The sequence below is a fragment of the Gallus gallus genome, chromosome 6 (genome assembly GCF_016699485.2).
Source record: "Gallus gallus isolate bGalGal1 chromosome 6, bGalGal1.mat.broiler.GRCg7b, whole genome shotgun sequence".
Lineage (NCBI taxonomy): Eukaryota > Metazoa > Chordata > Aves > Galliformes > Phasianidae > Gallus > Gallus gallus.
In genome coordinates, this window is record NC_052537.1 from 29,090,531 (window position 1) to 29,114,108 (window position 23,578).

Sequence of the window (23,578 nt, forward strand, 5' to 3'; positions counted from 1 at the left end):
GTTGACAGAGGCACACATCCTGCTAGACAAAAATAGGACTCAGTTTTAATACTATCAAAAAGAAGGTAGCACACAATGTGGTGGGATCTCTGCCAAGCACCATGCATGTCTGTGCTGAATTCTGCAGGAACTGAGCTTAGTATCTCATCACTGGGAGAGTTGCTTGGGGGCCTTCAGCTCTAGAATACCCAGACTGTAGATTCAAAGTACAGCGAGTGCTGAAATAACACCTCAGCTGTGGGTTTGTTGAGTTTTGTTGAGCAGGAGATTTCTCAGGAAAAATGTTAGAGAAATTAGAACATTTAGAGGTTAAAGTTCAGAGGGGTTTACAGATAGCTCTCTAGCATGTGGCTGCTTAAATTCTGCCTGGATGCCCCTTGAGTCACATGTATCTTTGATCAGATTTGAGATGAAGATCTGGGCTGCAGAGCAAACATGCCAGGCGTTTAACAGTCATTTGTGTCAGTCCAAAGTAGAGGGGATTACTGCTGAGACACTGTGATAGTGTCTCAGTGACTTTTTCTTGCTCACTGGCATAGGGAAATTCTGAACTTAAATTATAAAAGATATTTATTTTAAAAAAATAAGTAGGCAATGTAAGCATGAAGAATATTGATGGCATAAGAAAGTGTGAAATGCTGGATATTAAAATTTTACTGAACCAATCTAAAGCTAAAATGAAAATGTGTAATATTTCCAAAACACTGGGGATGTATAGGAAAACAGGTAACTTGAAAAGTCAGTGTGATTCAGATAAATTCTTTTTTAGTTAATTTTTTTAAAAATTAAAGAATACGACCGTTATTCTGTAATGTCATTAACATTTCTTCCGTAGTTAAGAGAAGAATCTATGCAGCGCTTAACATAGTTAACAACCCAGTCTACTTAGAAAATCATTATAGCTAATTAACACTTTGTGAATTAAAAACGTGTTGAGAATTTAATTTAGGTTGAAGAAAAGTGTTTTCAACAAAGGTGGGATTCATAATCGAGATTTTTATTTTTTTTATCTTTTAAGCTTTGACTGTAAAACCGATATGTGGAAGATATCTTAAGAGAAACTACTACAACGTTCACACACAGGGCTCTTTTTTCTCTTACACAAACGTGAAACAGTTGACCAAACAAACCAATTGTAAAAAAAAAAAAAAAAAAAAAAAAAAGTCAAAAGAAAATAAAAATCCAAAGCAATTGTATCAATTGTAATTCTAGAGAACCAAGCACTTTATTCTGCAATTCACTGAAAGAATACTCTTAGTTTAGATATTGGCTTTTGAAACATAATGGTTATTGATAAGTGTTAGAAATAAAAATATTACAGAAGTCTTGTTGGTTGCATTTGTTTATTTGGTTTTCAGAGCTCATCAGATTTTACAAGTTTTGCAACCTTGCTCTTTGTATAGATCAGGTAGTTGAAAATGATTGCCTTTATCAGGTGTTGCTTCTATGGTAGTTTGATTATTGTGTTTGGTATTTGGTGGCTGTGCTTTTGTTTTTTTTTTTTTTTTTCATCCTATGCTATGTATAAATACAGAGAGATGTCTAAATTTTCCTATATCTGTGATACAGATTTATTTCCTGATTTAAACAATCTGTTCTGCTTGTGTTTTTATAAACAGAGGCACTTAGGAAATGTCTTGTATTTATCCAAAGGGTAGTAACACTTGTGGTTGACTTGATCAAAATTTACACTAGAAACAAAAGTACTGGCAGTGAAGTCTCAGGCATTTCTGAATTCCTGATTGTAATCATATGTAGCTATATATCAAAAGTATGCATTATATGTACATTGAATAACAATTTAGCTATTTATACATTTTACTATTCAGAATGGATCAGATTATGCAATTAAATTTTACTTAAAATTTTGTATTTGTTTACATGATAAGCTGTCTAGACTGAATGGCATTATGAACTGGGAAATACAGTATGATATACTGTGTAACTGCTTAGTTTGTTTATGGGTATTTACAATACGTTAGCACAGATTATGTATTAGGTATTACATTCAGAATGGGGTTTGGCAGCACCAAGTAAAACTGCCTGATACAGTCTGGAGAATGAAACCTGTGAGAGAGAGGAGGTAGAATTGGACCCAGATACAACAGAGGAGTGTCGTCTTTGCAGCCCTTTAATTTCTACTTTCACTTCGAACTTTCTCTTACATTAATTCTTCTAATTTATATTCCATTAAAATCTAGTTTTATGGAATCTATCCAGGCAAATTTTGCTCAAAGTTTTGGCTCACTATGAAAGTAAACCATTCTCCAGGCTGTGAGGGAAAATAAACTTAATTCTTTAGCAATCCTCTGAATACTGCGAAGGAATGTTGCTAAATATCAGCTCTTTCATTTGCAACTGACTTCATTTGCACATGAGTTATGTAAATACAATAGGCAGTGCTCTGTTTTGGTTTTTTGCACTCCAGATGTGTTCTCTGAGTTCAAATAATCTGTGAAGGGATATACTTCTGTTCTGCAGCATCCACATTGTGGCCAAGATAGGTTAGGTTTGTCTCTCTGTACTACAGGTCTTTCTGGATTAAAAAAAAAAATCAATTTTTTAAGGATTTGAAGTTTTTGACACTTCTGCATGCTTCTTCTGTATGGCTGGGATACCAGAGCCTTATATCTGGTCTCTATTTTGTCTTCTGACGAGATCTTAAGTGAGATGGCTAATGGTCTTTCTGGTCTTAGAGGAAGACTATGGCATTTTAAAATGGTCATTTTGTTGTGAGCAAATGACGCATAGCTTGTTCTGAAGGCCTATCTACACAGCATCTTGCATCTCGTAGCACTTGAAGGAGCCAGTATCTCTGTAAGAATGCACGTTCTGGTGCCAATCCACCATACATTCACAGTAATTTGCAGTGTATTTCTGCCTCCAAGTTGACCGGTTCAGGAGACTTTATCAAGGCCTTTTTTGGCCTTGCTACTCGTGGTTATTAAAGGATTCTTTGATCCCTTTAATCCCTTTTACTGTTCTTACCTCTGTCTAATAGGTGTAATGGCAATATTCCTATTTTGATATGGTATATTGGTACTAATCAAGTCAATGAGACTTTCTTAGTTATATTTACGAAGTTATAGAAGTATAGTGTCAATAATTTAAAATTTAATAATTATTCATCTTTCACTTGCATAAGCTGAAAATACCTGATCAAAACTCCTTACTTAAGTTTAATGTTAAGATCAACTTATTTAAATAATTGAAATTTGTTGACTGGCGGTAGATAAAGTGGACTTTTCCATTTCCATGGTCATGGTAATTCCTTTTATGCAGCTCTTGTTTATTTTCTTTCTTTGCTCAGTGAAATAAATAGTTACTATTTTCTTTAATTATTAGGATGTTACAGTGGGCTGTATTCACACTTCATTGATCTATTGCTTTTTTTCTCCTTCTAAGTCAGATTTCCCATGGGATACCAGAGTGTATTTTTTTCAGATTATATGTTGCTGTATAAAAGGTGATTGTCAGCATTAAGCAAACTACTGAGTCCAACAAAAGGCTGACATAGCTTTTTCCTTCGACTTAATCTGTGACTCTTTTTGTATTTACTGATTTTGTGTTTATCTTTACTTTTTAAAAGTTATTTTTAATATTTTTCTAGTGTGGTTTTGATAGCTAGTACAGTGTCATCAAGAGATGGATCAAAATAGAGCATGGTAATCATTTATTAGTGTTCATTGCCAAAGACCGCTTGGGTCTAACCATATTTTTACACACGTGTACATTTACACTTACAAGGCTCCCTTTATTTCCAGTGATAGAGGAAAAAATCAGAATCTTTTGATTCTTGTAGGAGCATGGTGATTAGATTTACAAAACTTCTGTTAGGTCTGAAGATATTTGCCCCTGTAAAGTAGCATTCAAGATCCACCCTACCCATCTCTGGCTCCTGACTGACTGTTGCACAAGGATTATTAAACTGCTAACGCAGTTTGTGTCTCTGGGGGCTCTTGTGATTCTTGACCATCTGGTTGCCCTGAACAGGATTTTCCACAGCTGTCTCTAAGATGCAACACTGTTATCCTTGTTGATGGGGTTGTTTTACTGAAAACCTGATAAATACAGCCTCATTTGCCCCTGGAAATTCCTTTTCAGTCATTACTGAATTTATGACCCTACTATGACTTAATCTTCTTCCAGCTTCAAGAACTCAATGGGTTGTCTCAAAATCTCTGTCTTCTGCCTTATTGCAATCATTTTGTTCTCCTTTCAGGAAGGGTTAAGTATGACCTGAGTCATCTGATGGTATTCCTTTCTCCCTTCTGTGCTTAAGTCAGCTTTAGTTGGCCATAAGAAGAGCACTGTTGGGATTGAGTGAAGGAAATTGTATGGGTAGAAACAGCACGGCAATTTCTCGTCTCTGTTACCTTAATGGGTTGAATGAAAAGCTTGTAGAACAAATGTCATTTGGGAGTGAAATAAAATCTGAGTCTATGCTACTACTTGTTTCTCTTGTATCGAAAGTTTATATCACTTGCCATTTAGAAAATGGTTTTGAATTCTGGCAATTTAAAATGGATACGTTAAATGATTTCTGTTCAGAATTCCACTGTGCCACTTCATTATTAGCAGTGTTATTTGCTATAGTACCATACCTGCAAACTATGTAAGTTTTATGGTAGATGTAAATTTTTTTTCCCCCAAAACTTTAAACCTACTAATTCTAAACTGTGAGATAGTAATGTAGCTATGTAAACCATTTTACGTAAACGCAGTAAAACTTATGACTGGAAAACAATACCTGAAATATTTTGAACATTGTATTTGAATAACTATTTCAGAGTAACCTTAGGGAACTGGTAACACTCCGGAAACACTTGATATTGTATTTTGGAATAATCAAGGGACGATGACTCTGTGATAAACTCAATTTCTTAATTATTTTTTTGTCATTTTGTTTTTTGCCATTGCTTCACTTAATTTTCTTTTTTATTGCTTTAAGACATTGTATAGTCACAAATATTTATACAGTGCATGTGAATACATCTGACGTTATGATTTTAAAAATAAAAGTGAATGGTAAAGCTTTTAGGTAATCACAATATTTTATTAATGTATGAACACTTGTTTCTATTTACTTTCTACTTTCTCTTGTGCCCACAGATAGCCTTTTGATTGATTACCAATTTACCTTCAGCTTACTACAAGAAGATGATCGTCATCACACTGCCATAAACTTTATAGCAAATCCAGAACAGGTAAGAAAATATGATTAGCTGTAGTGATTAAGATTTCAGATCTATCAGGTGCCTATAAGGCATTAGAGATATTTCACAACTTTATGGAAATTGATAGGATTCTTGTGCATTCAGTAAGAATTTTTTTGTAAATGCTAAATCAACTAGTTCAGATCAACTAATATTCCAAAAATGTATCAGCTGGTTCTATCTTGTTGTTCCAATGAATAACAAATTGTAATGTCATCCTGAGTTGAACTAAAGGAATGTACTCTTCAGTGAAAGAATGCTTATTAACAGATGGAAAAGATAATTTCTGAATTGTAACTGAGATGTATCTTTATGCCATGTATTTTTAAATTTATTTTTGCAAAGATAATTATTTCATTATTTCAATCACAATCTGAAAAGATCTATTGTGTGCTTACTCGTGACCCATCCACATCAAAGCAAAAGAGACTACTGCTTTTGCTTCTGAAGACTGCTTATTACAGTTTCTGTTTCTGTTTAAACTATAAAATGGAAGGGGAGTGGAAATCTATGTTTGATTCTGTGCACTAAAGCTATATTCAGTAAATTCTGACATATTTTGTTAACTTCAGTTTTTTTATTTTTATTTTTTGTATACAGTCAAATAAAAATTTGGATATATCCATTAATGCATCAAACAACTTCAACCTCAATATTACATGGTCTATTGGTTCAACTGGTAAGGATGAATTTTGGTATGATGTCTTTTTCCCATATGATTTAGTGATCTTTTAAGCTGTTTTAACCTGATTGTCTTTTTGTTGCTCATTTTGATAATAAAACTTTACAAAATCTATTCTTTTGCCATTATCATTATGCCATTATTAATTATATTATTTAAACCTCAGATGATAATTTGCAATCTGAACAAAGCTTCATTAATATGTTAGCTTTCTCTCCTATTCAATTAAAATTACTTTGGTAGGAAAAGCTTGTAGCCTATTTAAATTTTTTAAATGACAGTGCTATGAAATGCCGTGATTTTAATTAAGATAAATTGCTTCCTTAACTACTGTAGAGACTGAGATTTTAATTTCTTTGTTTCAGTGTTCAAGCTAAAAAATTAATTATTAACCTTAACATTGATATCAAACAATAAAGTTCTTCTGTGTATGCTGATAAAAGGAGCTGCTTATCTATCTTTCTCCAACTTTCAACCCCATTACTCTTCTTTGTTTTAATAAGAAGGAAGAAAAGCTTTATTTAGACAGTTTCTCTGAGTTGGTTGTATTGACTTTCAGAAAATACATCCAAGGAGAAGCATGATGCTTACATGAAATTGTACTGAAATAAAATACAAAATAAAAATGCTTTTTTAAGGAAACTTTGGAGTTCGTCTTATAGTAACTCATAAATTTCTTCATCATTGTATTTATGAAATATTTTAATATACTACAGTCAGCAAATTCTGCTACTTTAATGAAGAACAAATTCAACAGCAATCTGTGAGGCTTTTATTGAAATTGAATGTAAATTACTAGAGGTAACTTTTTTTCTAAAGTTCATACAACTTCTATCAATTTTTTTATTCGCTGATAATCTTTTGAAAGCAGAGATTTAGTAAATTCTCTCTATATATGAAATTGTACCATAAATTGTAATAAAGTGTAATTAAAGTTGTAGAATGCTGGAACTAAAAGCAATTCAAGAATCTAAGTTTCATTTGTCAATTTACTTTCACACCTTTGATTATGATTAATAAGTTTCATAAATGTGTGTGTATATATATGCTGTTTTTTTTTAGCTGGAACAATATCTGGAGAAGAGATTCCTGTTGTTTCTAAGGCAAATATTAAGGAATACAGAGATAGCTTTTCTTGTGAAAAATTCAACTTTCGGAGCAACCCAAATATCACATTCTACGTCTATGTCAGCAATTTTTCCTGGCCAATCAAAATACAGGTTAGTACAACTGTTTTGCATTTATGAAGGTGTAGACATCTTCGGTTCACCTGTACAGAAATTGTACAAATAGTATTTTTTGCATGCTGTATTATCTGTGTGTAAAAGTTATATTTTGATGTTTGTGCTTTTTTCTTCCTAAAATGAATCAGACTTCAGATTGTAAGTTTTAAGTCTGAAGTTAATATTATTGAGCATATACTTATATTTGTAATATATCTTATTCGTTTTGATGTATATGTAAAAGATGATATGCAAAATATGTATGTACATAGAAACTTGTCATCATGTGATGTATGTGATGATGGCATGTACATACCTAGATGTTTCTGTGTAATTTTATTTACTAATCATTAGTATCTCAGCTTTTGACTTTCTTAAAAATTGAATGTCTACACTGTCCTGTAATATTTCAAAGTTCAGATTTAACATTAGGCTCATTTGAGTAGAATTTGTATTCTGCTTTGACTTCATTTGAATGAATTTTGTTGAGGATATTCTGGGATAGTGAAGTACCGTGTGGTGGCAAACTCAAACAAGTCGGCGCCATGATGTGTTGTTTCTTTGCTGGAAGATTCATAGTACTTATAGTTACCACTACTGTAGCTGCATTTGTAAATACTCTGTCGTTCGTGCCAGCCAAGAGCACTTGATGTGGGTGACCAGCTTTTGGCTATAGTTAGGCTTTTCTAAACCATAAATGGAAACTGTAAATAAGTTTCATGTTGTCAAAGAATGAAGTTATGTAACATTTACATTTATTTCTGCACTTCTATGCATAAAAGGAAGTATTTTTTCCACGCACCAATCCCACTTCCCAGGGATAGAACAAGTTCAGTTGCTAGAGAGCCTTCCTAAGAAAACCCATGAAGCAATTTAAATTGTAAGTGCATTACATGCCAATTTCACCTTGAAGACTGAAAGATGCCTCTATCATCACTGTAAGACAAATAATATTAAGGTGATGTGTTTTCTTATGGTGTGCAACCCTTTGTCAGATGTTGGCAAATTGCATCTCCTTCCTGTGCTGTTTCCACTACAGTATAACTTCTTGATGACAATGTGTTTTAATGCTTGATAAAGATAATGCCTAAACATTGCATTCCTTTTTTTTAATCAACCTTCCATTTTTGCTTCCTTACCTGCCACAGATGCACAGATTTTATTTTTTTATTTTTTAATTTTGAGGACTACTGGAAGTTCAACTGTCTCAGGGGTGATGGTATTTGGCTATCAAATTCCTGTCCTGCTAATTTCTCATAAAAATTTCCAATTTGATGTAAGTCACAGATTTTATGCTGATGAAAAGGAATGCTAAGGTTCAGTTATGGAAGCTAAGCTTTACGATGATAAAGTTTGTCCCTTGTGTTTGCCATCCTAAATTGACATGATTATTATTTATTGCTCAATATTTTCATGCTGGGATTTGTTATTCTACAAGGAAGTATGTGAAGTTCACATTAGTTATATTGATTTCTTGGTTTCCAGCATACCTGCAACAGATAAGATATAGGGATAATGAATATGGAGCTTTTCAGATAACGCATTTAGGTTTGTATGTTACGTTTATGATTCTGTGCATAGTAGAAATTTTAAAATCTATTAGCCTTCCCAAGACTTAAGATTAAGAGAAAGAGGTCATGGTTTGTCCCAGTCCAGGGACTGTAAGTTCCAAAGCCAATACTAAAAGCGCTCATAGTTCTAATATTCAGGACCATGTACACCTGTTAGCTTACCAGGTTACACTTCCACATTGTTCAAAGGTGGCTGAAATCAGTCTATTACTATATTAGAGGCCATCCATTTAGAAGATGATAATCCTTACAAAAATGACGTCGCTGTTATACTGATGACAGGACTCTTTGGGAGAGTCCCTGGAGAGATACTGCTGGTGGATTAAAATTTCGATTAGAAGTAAGGATTTTTTTCTAGATAGTCTCTGAAGGTTTTCTAGCCAAATTTAATATTCCTGAATGAGCCACCTTTGCTTTTCTGTGGTGATTATACAGCTAGCCTCATGTCCCAGCCACTTTGGATGTCACAGGAAGCTGGCCTATGCATAAGTGCTCTAGACACTGAACTATATGTGTTGTGTCACGTGTGTGATCTGTATGTGTCACGTTCCATTGGTCAGATCACTTTGGCTGAAAGCATAATGTTATTTTATATCAACTCACCACTAAAGGTTTCATTTAATCACGTTAGAGCCAAAGAAATTACTATAGCTTCCATGAGAGGTATTCTATTCGTAAAAATAAGTAAGATAGCAAAATGAGATTTAGCACATGCTTTTGGTAGAGGGCTAAATACTCTCTTCGACACAGCTAATGTTATTTGAATATAGTGTGAGTACCAGAGTTCTATATCTATGTTATTGCTTATGATTTCTGAAGAATAGATTATATAAAGACTTCCTAAGGAAACAGAAATAGTGACTTTCCTTTTAGCTGATATTTCAAGCTGTGTTCATATGCATTTCACCACACCTGCTAGGTTGGCACAAGAGTTTAGATTACTTGTCTTTCACTGGGAAGGTTTTGCTTTGGGTGCCACAGTTACAGCTCTTACCAGTGCACTTTTTATAGCAGAAGGACCAGTAGCCCTGTCTAAGTCGCCTGTATTACCTGTTTTCACATATACAAGAAAGAAAAACTGTGTATCCCATCAAGTGGTTCTTTACATGGATAGATGGCTTACAGTTGCTTCAGGTACTTTTATTATTCCTGTTATCTTTTCAGAAAATTTGGATTCTTTTTCTAGACTTTAACAAATAGCCGGTGACTTAAACACAAAATATCTTTTGAAATATGATCTCCTGCCTTTGAAAAACCAAAAATGGGAAGGTTGTGTTCATGCAGCAACTTCCTGAACAAATGTTGATCTGTGGTAACTCTTCATCAGCATCTTGCTACCCAGTGACCCATTTTGTTTTTTTGTCACTGGTGAGCCTAATGATGATCTAAAAATCCAAGCTCTTCAGGCGTATGTACTCATAAATTACTTGCCAGCCATGGTTAAATAGAGAAACACAAGCTGAATGCATCTAGCTATAGATGTCCCTGTTCATTGCTGTGGAGGTCCCTGCCCACTCAAACAATTCTATGATTCCATGATCATCTTAGCTGTTACAGACTTTCATGGACAACAGTAGTTTATACATCTTTTGAGAGGATGTCTGTATAAACTATCTTAGTTATTTGAGACTTCAAGTATCCAAGTAATTGGACATGATTTTTCATCCAGGTACATCATCCCTGTGTTTGACATTCTGAATTGTAAGAGTAAGGCATTTTTCATAGTGCTGACCCTTAATATGCACTGATGTTTTATACCTCATTTAAATAGGACTCCATCAGAAGATGCAGTTATCTTAAATTGGCTAGATTTGCAAACAGAGTATGTGGCAAAACCCCATCACTTCCTTCTGCTCATTTTTGTTTTATTTTGAGAGTAGATGTAATTCAAACACTGCTGGTAATAGAATTTCATGGCTGTAGCATTTATTGAAAAGCAATAACTCAGGATTTAGCCAGCAGCTGTAATAATGGTCAGCAGTCTCCAAAGTAGCCAACAATCATAAGGCTTGGGCTTCTGACAGCTATGCAAATATTAATAACAGTAATAACAGTATGTTCTTCATTCTCTGGAAACTAATTTTATGGCAAAAGATTTTTGTCACTGAATTTAGCAACATATTCTTCTTTTTCATTAGTTGTCCCCATAGTTGGAAAAGTAGCAAGTGCATGAAGCAAGCAAATTCCCCTCAGATGCTGTCCTGACTATCTGGTTGATGAACTTCATCCCAAAGGACAGCGTTCCTGCTTTTAGATCAGCTGCTGCTTTCATGCCCCCTTACCTCTTTATAAGTGTCAGCCGTGTAAGTCTGATCTCACCTTGTGCCTAATCAGCAGCATTTTCTGCCAGTTTTAAACAGTTTCTGTTGCCTTGGTGCAGGGAATACCATCACAATTACAGCTGCTCAGTCCTTCCTACCTGTGCCATCAGAGTGTGTCAGCTGTCAGTTATTAACTTGACTAGCTCAGCTGTGTCTAAGAATGATTCACAGTTACTAAGACTGGGGGGGGGGGGAGAGAAATCCTATATAAAATGTAGAAGGTAATAATAACTTTCAAATGGTTATTTTCTTCCCTCCTTAATGTCTAAATGGAAGATTCACAAGTGTCAGAGTTTTAATTGGGAGGGTCGGCTTAAACAAGAAAGCATCAACAAGAAAGAACTGCCTGCCAAGATTAGGTTTAGGATTGCATTTAAAAAAAAAAAAAAATCCAAACAGCCTCGTTCTTCATTTTTGCTCAAGAAATACTTCATCCCTTAAGTGTTCCTATAATATATTGTGCCGTTGTTTTTGCAGAAAACTATTGTTGCCACTCTGTGTAAGTTTGTATGCAAGAATATAATATAATGAATGATGGTGAAGGTTTACATTCCATTTGGACACAGCACAACAAATCATTGAAATGGCTTCATATGTAAATTTGCAATTTTTTTTTTTTTTTTAATGAGGAAACCAGTATTCTTCCAGCTTACCGGCTCCTGTTTCAGAATTGATTTTCTTCCTCCTCTCAATAGCCTGAATGTACCAACTGAAGAATTGGTTTAATGTAAATCAAGAATCTTGTCTAGCTTTGTAATAAAATTTACTAAGTGTAGCACACTTTTATTTTAACTTTCTTTGTTTTGTAGCTCACTCTGAATTTTTAACATTCACGAGTTGTAAATTTTGATGGCAATTCCTGCCAGTTTGTACAGCTTTTACAACAGTAGCACAATCCTAATTCCTGAATTAACAAATTAATATCAGAGCTTTTTGTGGCTTAGGACCTTTGCAAAACTTTTGCAAAGGTTCTTTAATCTTTGGAAAATGAGTGCGTTTCCGCATGGAGCTGTGCTTGTACATAATGTCCTTCCATCAGTGACTGCATACCTAAAAATCCAATCTATGTGATTTATGGTGAACAATTCGATTTCTAAGTGCATTAATGGTTTTTCATGGACGCTGCTGAGTAACTGTGTATAGCTGTGTGTGAAGATGCTATAATTCTTGAGACGCTGAGCAGGTGTTGATGATGAAGTGGATACATTAGTTTTCAGAATCACTTAGATATTATCTTCCAATAAATTTAAAATCCCTCTTGAAATGAGGTTTGAGGGTACAAAACAAAACAGAACAAAAACCTAGGAAATCCACCAAACAACGTCTTAGATGTCATTGTGCAAGTTGTGTGAAATTCTTTGGGAGAACAGGGAGAGAGGGCATCCTACATGCCGTATAGAGTGGTAAGACTTGAGATGGTTGAGGTATAGTCTAGAATGTGAATACATGCATAGCTTTATTTTTCAGTAAGAATGTCCTGTGAAACATCAAGGTAGAAAATAGTATTAATAAACACTTGTCTATGAAAATTCTCAAGAGTTGTATGTAAAAGTCAAGGAGCTTAATGTGCTCAGATTATGCACCATATAATATTGGTCCTAGAATATGAAAAAAAGTGATGTGAAATTATGGGGAAAAAAGCAGGAGTCTAGCACTGGAAAATAGTTATTTATTGGAACATAAGAAAACTTATTTGCATAACAGTTTTATTAGTGTGTAGTGCCTTGGATGACGTTTTGAAAGATTATTTTATTGTGTTTTAATTTTTTCTCTGTATGTATTGACTGTTTGCATCAAGATGGACGGTAATAGAATTAGTTGGTGATGTTGAAGTGCTATTGAAGTGGGTAAGGATTGAGGAGTAGTAGGAATGCATCGATGCAGGGAAAGACTACAACAACAGGATGCATGGAACTACTTATTCCATGAAATGGGAATTCTCAAAAACTAATCTTGAGGATTCAGATGCTTGGTATGTTGATTGATAAGCTAAGAAAGTGTTTTTAGAGTCTAATAGAGGACCGGTTAGAAAAAGTTTGCAGACTTTACAAGTGGGAAGAAAGATTTACTCACAAAGTAACTGCGCCTCTCAGGTCAGTACAGTTATAGAAAAAGTGGATGCAACTGTAAAAATACATGATTTTATGGACTTAAAAAAGATACAAATTCCTAATACCATTGTTTTAGTATCTAATGAGAGCTCTTCTGGAATACTTCATGCAGTTTTGAACCTCTTTTTTTAAGGATGAACTCAACCTAGATACGTAGCTGTTGGCTAGGAAAATTAGGGATAGAGGGTTGATCTTAGCAGGATGGCTATTTTTAAATAGCAGAATTCAGACTGAGAGAACTGATATACATCAGGAAAATGCATACTGAAATATGGAAATATAAATATGAAATAGTACATGAAACAATTATGAATCATAACTTTATACTAGAATTTGAAAGGTAAATTTTAACTTTTGAAAGAACAAAGTCCTAGACATCATAATGGAACAAGCAGAGAGAAAAATTAATCTACTTCTGTTAGATCTTAATAGGTTTATGTAAGCTGCAAACATTTGAGTGCAACTGATGTGATGCTTTATAAGCAAACAGAACTTTCAGTTGAAGATATGGCAGAAAGACTCTTTATAGGTGCTGTGATAGGAAACTGTTATTTTGAGCTCCTATTTAAAGCCACTTTTTAAAATTGTTCTATTGATGTTTCCCCCCAGAATATTTCTCCAGAATATCTGCTTATTATATGAAACAGAGAAGTGAATGAATAAACCATGGACTCCACCATGAGGAGATGTTATTGTTTTAGGTCTATCATAAAAGGATGATGCAGAACCAAGGGTTACAAGAATGTAGATATAAAGAAATAGCTTTCAGTAGCAGATTACATAGCTACTCATGGTACATTTGCATTTCAATATTCTGCCAAAGTGGTTCATCTAATTACCTTTCTGAGCATGAAAGACTGGAAACATTGCATTTGTCTTATAGAAAAAAGGTTGAAAATTCAATTTTATATCTCACGTAGGATTATTTCTTATATCAGATTAAAATATATATTAAAAAAAAGGTTTTCATTGTTTCTCAGCTCAAAGTAAATAGACTGTGTTCTCTAGAGTTCCAAACAACTCCTGAATTCAAAATACTATTAAAATTGAAATCAGTGTGATGGCAATGTGGAGGGTACACATTTGGGATTTACTTTCAATATTAGGTTCTAAAACTAAACTCCATTTTCTTTTTTCAACATTGGAGACCACTACTAAAATATCTGTGTCATAGTTACATTGTTAGAGGTATAGCTTAAAAGAGTAATTAATGCGTTAAATAAAGGACAAAAATTGGAAACCAAATATGCGCTCCTATGGTAATTACAATTAACTTTTTCTTATTGTACCGTAAACTTACTGGTTCTTGCCTTGGAAAATTGCCCCTCTATAATATCAATAATTTATTTTCCTGTAGTTTCAAGGCCAGTATTGTGGAGAACATATTACAAAATGATTTAACATTTCACAAAAATGTAATATGCCCAAATACAATATAGCATTTTCCAAATTGCTTCCTATGACTCCTGAGAATATCCAGAATTGTTACTTAAATGAGTTTTCTGATGATAATCTTTATTTCTTAACAAATAATGATAGAACTGTTATGGTTTGTTTTACAGTGTACCAGAACAAGTTTGCTACCCATATTGTGCAAGCTTCTAGACCGCTCCAATACATGTAAATATTAACTTAATTACTTGATATATTTATTTTTCCAGTCACTCTAGAACAGGTATAACATGAGTCTCCAGGATATCAGAGAATCACAGAATCGTAGGGGTTGGAAGGAACCTCTGGAGATCGTTGAGTCCAACCTGCTGCTAAAGCAGGTTCCTTTTCATAGGTTGCACAGGGAAGCATCCTGGGAGTCCAGATGTCTCCAGATAAGCAGATTCCATAGCCTCTCTGGGCAGCTTTTGACACATTAAACATAGCTGATATAACTGTTATTTCTCAGAAAGCAGAAGCACTGTTAAATAGTTCAGCTCATGATTTAAGGGAAGCAAAACAGCCAATTAAGAGATAATTAGTCCTCAATGATGCATAGTTTTAATTGGTGTGTAATTTGAATGTCTGAGATAAGAACTCCTGTAACTGATTTGCCAATTGTGTCAGGTTTTCTTTTCCAGACAGGCCAGAACACAATCTGCTGGTAGATGTATAATACATTAGAGATATATAGATACGGTATTTGGTAATAAAAATCATCTCTCTGTTATGTTTAGCAAGTAGATATTGAGATTTTTTTCTGTAATTTCAATTTCTTCTATCTACTCGAGTAAATGATAGAACATTTAGAATGAAATAGCAAATATTGTGTAAAGTAGCTTTTACTTGTTTACTTTTGATTAGCTATAGAAGAAATCATCTTGAGATTTTTTGCGAGGGACATACTTATGACAGTATAGAAATATATATTTTTAAATAATGAGTAAAGAACACTTTAAGGTTTTTCCTGAAAAAAATATCCATGCATTGTTGAACTGTAGAAGCCTATAAAGGCCATGCCAGGTGGCTCTCACACAGAATAATTTTGAAGTAAATGTTTGGCTCATAGGGAATCAGAATGGCAGTAGGAAGATTTGAGTCCTATTTATCATGACTGTTGTTACTAGAAACCTTAGTTGCCCTCTCTAACCAGGGTTTTATAGGTGTGAACAGATTTCTGTATTTTATATTTTTGTTTAAGTTTCAATTTGTGCCAAACTGAATTGAATTGCATGTTTCAATATTCCTAAGTAAACAAAATTTCAGTGGCCAAAGTCAACTTAAAAGTTCCAGAGTAAGATTTTTATGAAGTAGGCTTCTTTGGGAACCCCACATCTGCTCAGTCTTGTGATATGATGATCCTGATCTTGGCGCTGTTCAACTAATGCTTATGTGGTTTGAAATGAGCTAACCAATGTGTTAAGATGTGAGAAAGTCAAGTCCACAGAAGTCATTCCTGAACAACATTCAAAGATTAGCACAATGTTGGGCAGAATCACAAATTTTCTATAGTGAGAAGACGGAAAGGCAGATAGTGAGGTGGGGCTGTGCTCTTTCACAGATTATAGTGTGAATGCTCACTTCTTTAGACTCTGCAGAAAAGCATTAGGTCTGAGATTCTGTTTATTTTCATGACCTGTTGCTTATTAGTTCTCATTTTAAAATGTCTTAAGGACTCAATTTGTGTTAATGGTGTCATTTTTATAATCTCTCCTGAATTATGTGTTATCAGGAAGCTATATTTTGAAGAAACAGATGAAAAACTTGGTTTGTATTAGATAAACTTGTTCTGTGCCCTTAGAGAGGCAGTGCAAATAACTCTATCAGCCATGGTTAGCCAGATAATTATATTAAACAAGGGAGTGGAGAGCTTTCAGGTCATCTGTTCCCTTTTTTTTTTTTTTTTTTTTTGAAGTCTGACTGTAAGTATATTAGTTGCTTGCCATTACTTTTTCATGTAAGCATTTGATTTCATTGCTGCATTGGTGTTATATCTCATAGATGATAAATCCAGAAGGGGCTGCTATGATCGTATAATCTGAAATGAGACATAAACCAAAGCATAGGCTTTACCAAATTAATTGCTGTTTGAATTAGGCCATATATTTAGAAAAAAAAATAAATAAAGATCCAGTCTTGGCTTTGGCATTCCTAGAAATGGGGATACATACTAGATACCTACTAAATAGTTCTGACTGTTAATCATTGCACTGTTTAAAAACATATTTTTCATTGTAAGTGTGGCTTTTTATGCACTACCTTGAAATATGGTTTCATGCTAGAGAGAAGAGCTTGTGCTGTTGTAAATATTTATCATGTACTCCATCACCTTTTCTTTAGTCTTTCTCTAGTCTTACTGTCATTCTTGTGGCTTTTCTCTTAACCTTCAATGCCCTTGGGAATTAGGAATGTTAGAACTGGATATGGTTTTCCAAGCATGATTACATCTGTTTCAGATACAGAGGTAATAATGTTCTTGAGGGGGCACAAAAAGGATTCTCTTTAGCAGCTCCTGCATGGGCCACACCATGATGCTGGAGGAACCAAAGCACCTCCTGTCCTTCCTTTTCTTCTTGTGACTCCACTCCAGCCTTTTCCCCAATGTTATTTTCATCTATACAGTCAGGGTTACTGTAGTCCTTTCATCATGGCTTTTGAAATTTAATCACCTACCATTATCCTGACTGCTTCTCTGTGTCATGGGGTACAGAATAGTGTCATTATGAATGATCTTTTTCATTTTTTGACTCCGCATTTGCAGTTCCAAAGACAGTTTTTTATTACTTTTACCTTTCACCTGCTCTGTTGTGGAGATGGCATGGTTAAAGTGATCCATGATCTTCACTCCCTTCCCTCAGTATACTATCGTGAAACTTGATGATGATGATGATGTTTTCTTTCCAATTACTAACAAAAGATTTAACTAACGGCAGAAAAAGAAGATACAAGACTTTCACAGTGCTTTGCATTAAAAACAAGTTTGTACAAATGCGAATCTCTGTTTGCAATTACATTTCACATTATTTAATTGAATTCATGCTGTATTGAAATCATGTTACTGTAGTTTCTTGAAGTGTTGCTGTTGCCAGAAGGATTAATAAAGCATTTGGATATATAAAAAGGAAAAATATCCAGAAGGAGTAGAAGCTCTGTTATTTTTGTGTTGGCATGCATGTTGTTGGAAATGAGTCAGGAAATGGTCTGTGTGGGTATGAACTGGGGAGTAGTGGTTACCTCTGAAAATGTGTAGGAAGTACTTAGTACAAAATGCTTGTTTTGAACATATGTTCTATAGTTAATAAAATGTATTTTTAGATTAAAATGCTCTATAAATTTTACTGTTCTGTTCCCACGCTATTATTTATCCTGCTTGCACTTTACATTTCCTCCAGTGTTTCATTCTGTTATCCCCTGATGACCGGACACAAAACTGGGGAATGTGAATCTTCTGGCTTTCTTTTCCCCTGATTGACTTCCCTTCCTTTTTATTTTATTTTATTTTTGTTTCATGATGGTCTCATTTTATTTTCTTAGCTTTTCCTTTTATTATTATTCTTCACTGTGACAAGAAAAGTACTCAAGACTGACATTGTTACAGATTGCAGTCTTGTTAAAATTGCCATATTAACTAGCAGTCCATATAGTGAAAACCATTCAAGCTGTCAGATATTCTCAAATGAGTGAGATAAAAGCTGTTTGTATGTATATAAAATCATCATTACTACTTTTCTTCTAATACTATTTTTTGCAAACTTTGAATTGTTTTCATTTAAGGTAATTTTATTTTTCTTTATATCCCAGAGGTAGTGTCTGAGAAATTGTCTGCTGCATACATAGCGTTATACAGAAATGCTTAATTTTCACTGATAAAGTTTTCACATTAATAAACCTTAACTGAAATGTTTCATAGCAAGTATCTTCATCATAGAGCACAGAATTCACTTGCAATGGTTACAGAATTTCTGAGTCTGAGAAACAGAATACTTGATGTTGGGAGAATTTCCAAAGGTCTCTGGTCCAACTACTTGCTCAGGGCAGGATCAACTTCAAAATTAGATCAGATTGTTCAGATCCTTGACAACTGACATCTTTTTCTTCTCTTCAGAATTTCTCATGATGCAGTTTGTTCATTGTATCTAATTCTTTTCCTTTGCATCTTTGAAAAGAGTCTGGCTCTACAACCTACCTGTTGGATAGCTGGAGACAGCAGTAAGTTTCCTTCTTTGACCTCTCCTTTAGTCATCTGATTTTAATGGCTTATTAATGTATGAACTCAGTGAATTTGCAGAATATGTTACGATCAAATTCAGGAGTACAATTCTGCTTGATATTCCCTCCAACCCCAAAAATTTCAAAATAATGAAAATGGCCATGGATCTTGAGATTATTATTTGAATTAATTAGACATCCATTAGTGCAAGATGGATTATTTTGGTATTTATCCACCTGCTTGGTCTCTTGAGCTCCACATTTAAATCCACCTTCTTGGAGAGAAAAACCCTTATTTAAATGGCATCTGGATAGTCTGCTTTAAAGGGAGCAGGTATAGGTTTGGTGGAATTAGTATACAGTAATTCTAATCACTAGCATAATAAAATATGTGAATGATATTTTCTGTGAGAAACTTAGTGTTAAATTCTATCTTGCGAGATCTTAGTTTTCCACTTTTGGAGGTATCATGCCAACAAGTGACTACTTTCAGGACTCTAAGTTGCTTATTATGCCTGTAGGGATGCGTTAGCAGGTAATATTAGGAAGTGATATGACCACATGATTCTCTGTGAAGAAGGCCACAGAATCTTGAAACTTTTACTACGGAGGGAATTTTTGGTTGCAAGCCACATGCATTGTACAGAGCTTAACATATGAAGTGCCGTTTCAGTTTATTTTTTATCTTCAACTGTTATCTTTCCTCTGTAGTATTAAACTATTGGTTCTTCTCCCCTCCCCCTGGCTTTTTTTTTCTTCATGATCATGCAAATGTACATTTCTGGATTGAAAAGTTTAAGATTGCTGGTGTTTACAAAATAGACATTGAAAAGAACAAGGATGAACTGCATTTCTTCTGTAAAAGCAAGATAAAAGAGGGGAAATAGTGTAAAGCAGCATTTAAACTGAATAGAAGAGTCAAAACATTGAAAGTTTTTCTTGTTACTGTTGCACTGTGTAGAGTTAGTGGGGACATGTCAATGGAAGAAGTGTTTGTCGGGTGTGTATTAAAAAGGTTCAAACTGAACTTTTCAGTTCTGCTTTCTCATTGAGGATATACTCTTGCTACACTCCTTAATAGGAGTATGGTGCAACTGTATCGCTGCATCCATGACAAAGTGTATTCAGTGGCGTTCTTTAAAGTGTGAATATAACAGATGCGATTTCTGCCCTAAGGAAGAGCACTTTTGTGGTTAAATCCTATGTGTGTCAGTACAAATAGATTTTTTCCTTAGCTCTTGCTTTCTCTTTAGAAGTTAGAAAGGGGGAAAAGTTATTTAATTCATATCATACCTGTATTAACTACTGTAAGCTAGTAATGCTTTTTTTCTTGTAGAATGATTACCCTGATTTTTTTTTTTTTTTTTTTTTTTTTTACTAAACTAATAACACTTCATTTATATTCTACGGGCATGAACTGCAGAACTTCATTTGTTTTGAAAGTCCTTTTCAAAGCTGTGTTCATCTGTGGTAAGTCTAGTGGTGGTAAAAAATCAATTGCAGCTGTATTATTTGCAAAGTAATCAATTCACTTCTCCATTCTAACTAGAAGAGGCATCCTGAAGAGCTGGAAAAATTGCACTAATCTGATGTGCTTGGATCTTATCTTTGTTTCATTGTAAAGACAGATACTCATCTCTTTTCATCCACTTGCTTTAAATTTTATTTAGAACCCATACAAATAAGGGCTACTTGAAAACTGGGTATAAATCGCCCTACTCTTTTTACAGTCCTCTGTTTTATCTGGTCTTATTTTGTCTCTTCTCTTATTGAAATGATATGTTCATCTTCTGTGTTAATTATTATGACCCTAACAATGTCACAAAGTATGTATTTAAGTGCAGATGGGATGCATACAGTAACTTTTCAGTCCTTGGGTTTTATGCATACTAGCCATTATTCTAGCCAAGATTTGATTCCATTATTAGTCTTCTCATTCATATATTTTGAACTTTTTTTCTGCTAACTGCAATGTGTATATTATTTACGCAAATTATAGAGGTACAAATATTATGAGCTGAGCTCCAAGTTTTGCAAATACACATGGTACATCCACATCATATTGTTAGTGGTCTTCTGACATATTAGTGACATCCATCTGTTCTAAAAAATACATTTCTTTACTATCTAAACTTTGTATATTCTCAGAAAACTCCTTTATTTCAAAAGCAAATGTAGTCATTTTTTTAAATACATATTTGTTATTGTGCACCCATTTTCTGTGGCTTCAGTAGCTCTTCGTTATTCCTGTTGGTTTTTTTTAACCACTTTTTGTATATTTATACATAGCAATCATATTCCCTATCAGCCTTGTATTTCCTGGCTAAGCAAACTCTATTCTTTGCCTTTTGTAAGATTCATGCTCTGTTCACCTCCTGGTCAATCTAATGGTTCTTCACCTTCAGTTTGAATCAATCTTCAGATAGAGTGACAGTGAGTATACAGTTATTAGTCTGTCAAGATATGGTTTTGCAGTTAGAAGAATAAATTGCACACTACTATTGTAATCTTTAAAATTTGTTACTCCATTAATGTGCTTCATGTTCCATTTGTGCTTTTTTTTTTGAGCTTGTTGACAAAGTTTGAGTAAGTTGCTTTACTGGTGATTACTCCATGCGTGCTGTAGCAGCCAAATGTAGGAGATAGGACTTTCAATTAAAAAAAAAAAAAAAAAGAAGAAGAATTTGTCACGCAATTGATCACATTTGAAGTGACACTTTCAAGTGATACTCTACTGTGGTAGAATTTAATCCCTTCAAGCAATTGTTGAAGATCCATTTATGTCATTGCAGTTGTTAGAGTCTTTATCATCCTAGTACCAAGGTGAATTTATACTTTTGAATTTACAAATGCTCAATCAGATTATTAATGTAGTTTCATTCACAGTGATAAACTATATTGTACTATGACATCAAACCATCAGTTTCTATTCAGGTCCACTTACATGTTTTCTCTGATAGTATAAGTACTGCGTTACTGGGGCTGTGCTGACTGGTTCAAGTGCATCATGTGTGAGCTTTTATTTTGTGGTATACCTTACTGCTTAAATTCTTGTTCATACTTTTAAAAACAAGTTTCATGGTATTTAAATGTTAACATTTGTTTGACCTCAGTCAGTATTGTAAAATCAATCAAATTACAGAGGAAGGATTTTTTTTTTCATTTTGATATTTTCAATTTAAATTTACAAATATACAAGATAAGTACAGACAATGTATTTTACTAATAACATAGCATCAGGTGTGCTAAGGTTAATTGTATTTTCCATCTCTAGGGACTCACTTGTAAATGCTGTGTCGGTGTCATAACATTTCTGGAGTTTACATTCAATTTTTATTAACGATATATTACTAATAAGGCTTTTAAATCTTACAACATACAAAAAGTAAATTGTTATTTAGATGACCATGCTACGTAATATTATAGTTTTAAAATTTTATTGCTAGACTGACGTGTCTTGTGCCAATACTGTTCAAAAAATAAACCAGGATACAAATGGAACAAAATGAAAATGCATACAAAGACATTAAAGAGATTTAGTTCCTTTGAAAAACATTGTTTTAGGTGAAAGGTGTAAACCAATCCTCTTACTCAACTCAGCTCTGTCTGGTTTCAGCTTGAGAGTTCAGAGAATAGTAAAAAGTGCAGAGGTATGAAGAAAATGACTTGAAATTCTGAAATGATTTCACTTGTTAATCATGTGAAGAAAAGATTTAAGGGATGATATTGCAGTCAAGCAGCAAAAATTTTTGACTGAAGGAGAGGGAAAGAAATGGAGAGAGAGCTCTAGAGGAAGAAATGAGACTAAATATCACTAAGTGGTATTTGTTAGACATATTAAAATAAAAGGTGGCACGGGAATTTTCTGAAGTTTGTGAAAGTAGTAGTTTTTAAAAGAATATGTATAACAATCTCTCTAGGTAGGTTTGATTCTTTGCAAAAGCAGGTATGTTCCACCTCCTGTACTTGCTTTGCTTTTATGATGTTTTGAGATATCATTTTCTTTTTTTAGTATTCCTTGGTGATTTTGTTTCCATTTTTTTTTGCTGTGAATATTTTATGGCAAAAGTGAGATGACTCCATTGGTGTCATCTAAATAAAGGAAAGTAACCATTGTGAGGTTCTTCATTTATAGTTCTTAGGATCTATAGCAAGAAAACAGTAATATGGAGGGGGGGAGTGTTTATAATTTTGAAGCTGTTAAGAACCACTAACTCACAATAAAAAATAAAATTAAAATTAAACATATTTAAACAGTGATTACTAGAAAGAAATTAATAGGCTTTGAGAAAGGAGGATTTGAATTGGTCCATTTTTCAGCTTTGCAAGCATGAATATTTTAAAAACAAATGAAATTGATCTTTTACCTATTGACTCTTCTTTCATTGCCAGTTCATTGACACATACAGCCCTTTACTCCACAAGGAGCGATGATACAATTGGTTTAGTACATGCTCTTTAATTGAATTACCCTGCTGCTCAGGGAATGGATAAATTGCTACAACCTTCTGTTCTGAGGGTTGGGTTTGTTTGTTTGAGAATTTTTTTGTATGTTTTTGTATGAGGTTTGGTAAAATAGCATTCAGAATTGGCTAAAGGCATTAATAGAGTTTGTTTTGAACAACAATATCGTTGCAGTCTTCAGTCTGTGAAATATTTTAGGAGTTGGTCAATCTTTACTGTTATTTATGGTTTAATCATGTAGATAAAATAAACTTTCAGTTTTGAAATATCAATACTGCTAGACTGTAATTGAGAGTTGTGAGGTTTCAATAAGTTATTTCTTTACCTGAACATTTTCTTGACCTCATAAG

At 33.9% G+C, this 23,578-nt stretch overlaps 1 protein-coding gene across 15 annotated transcripts in view; it reads left to right on the forward strand.

Annotated features, from left to right (window-relative positions):
* ATRNL1 (attractin like 1) overlaps positions 1-23,578 on the forward strand; it is a 419,950-nt gene that overhangs the window by 162,856 nt on the left and 233,516 nt on the right. For all 15 annotated transcript variants that reach the window (XR_003075754.3, XR_003075755.3, XR_001467269.4 and 12 more), the window contains exons 22-24: positions 5,113-5,207; positions 5,817-5,895; positions 6,961-7,118. Coding sequence is in view for 9 of the 15 variants with exons in the window: in XM_421777.8 (XP_421777.4) it covers positions 5,113-5,207; positions 5,817-5,895; positions 6,961-7,118 (332 nt within the window). In the remaining 6 variants the exon portion in view is untranslated. The remainder of the gene's footprint in view (positions 1-5,112; positions 5,208-5,816; positions 5,896-6,960; positions 7,119-23,578) is intronic.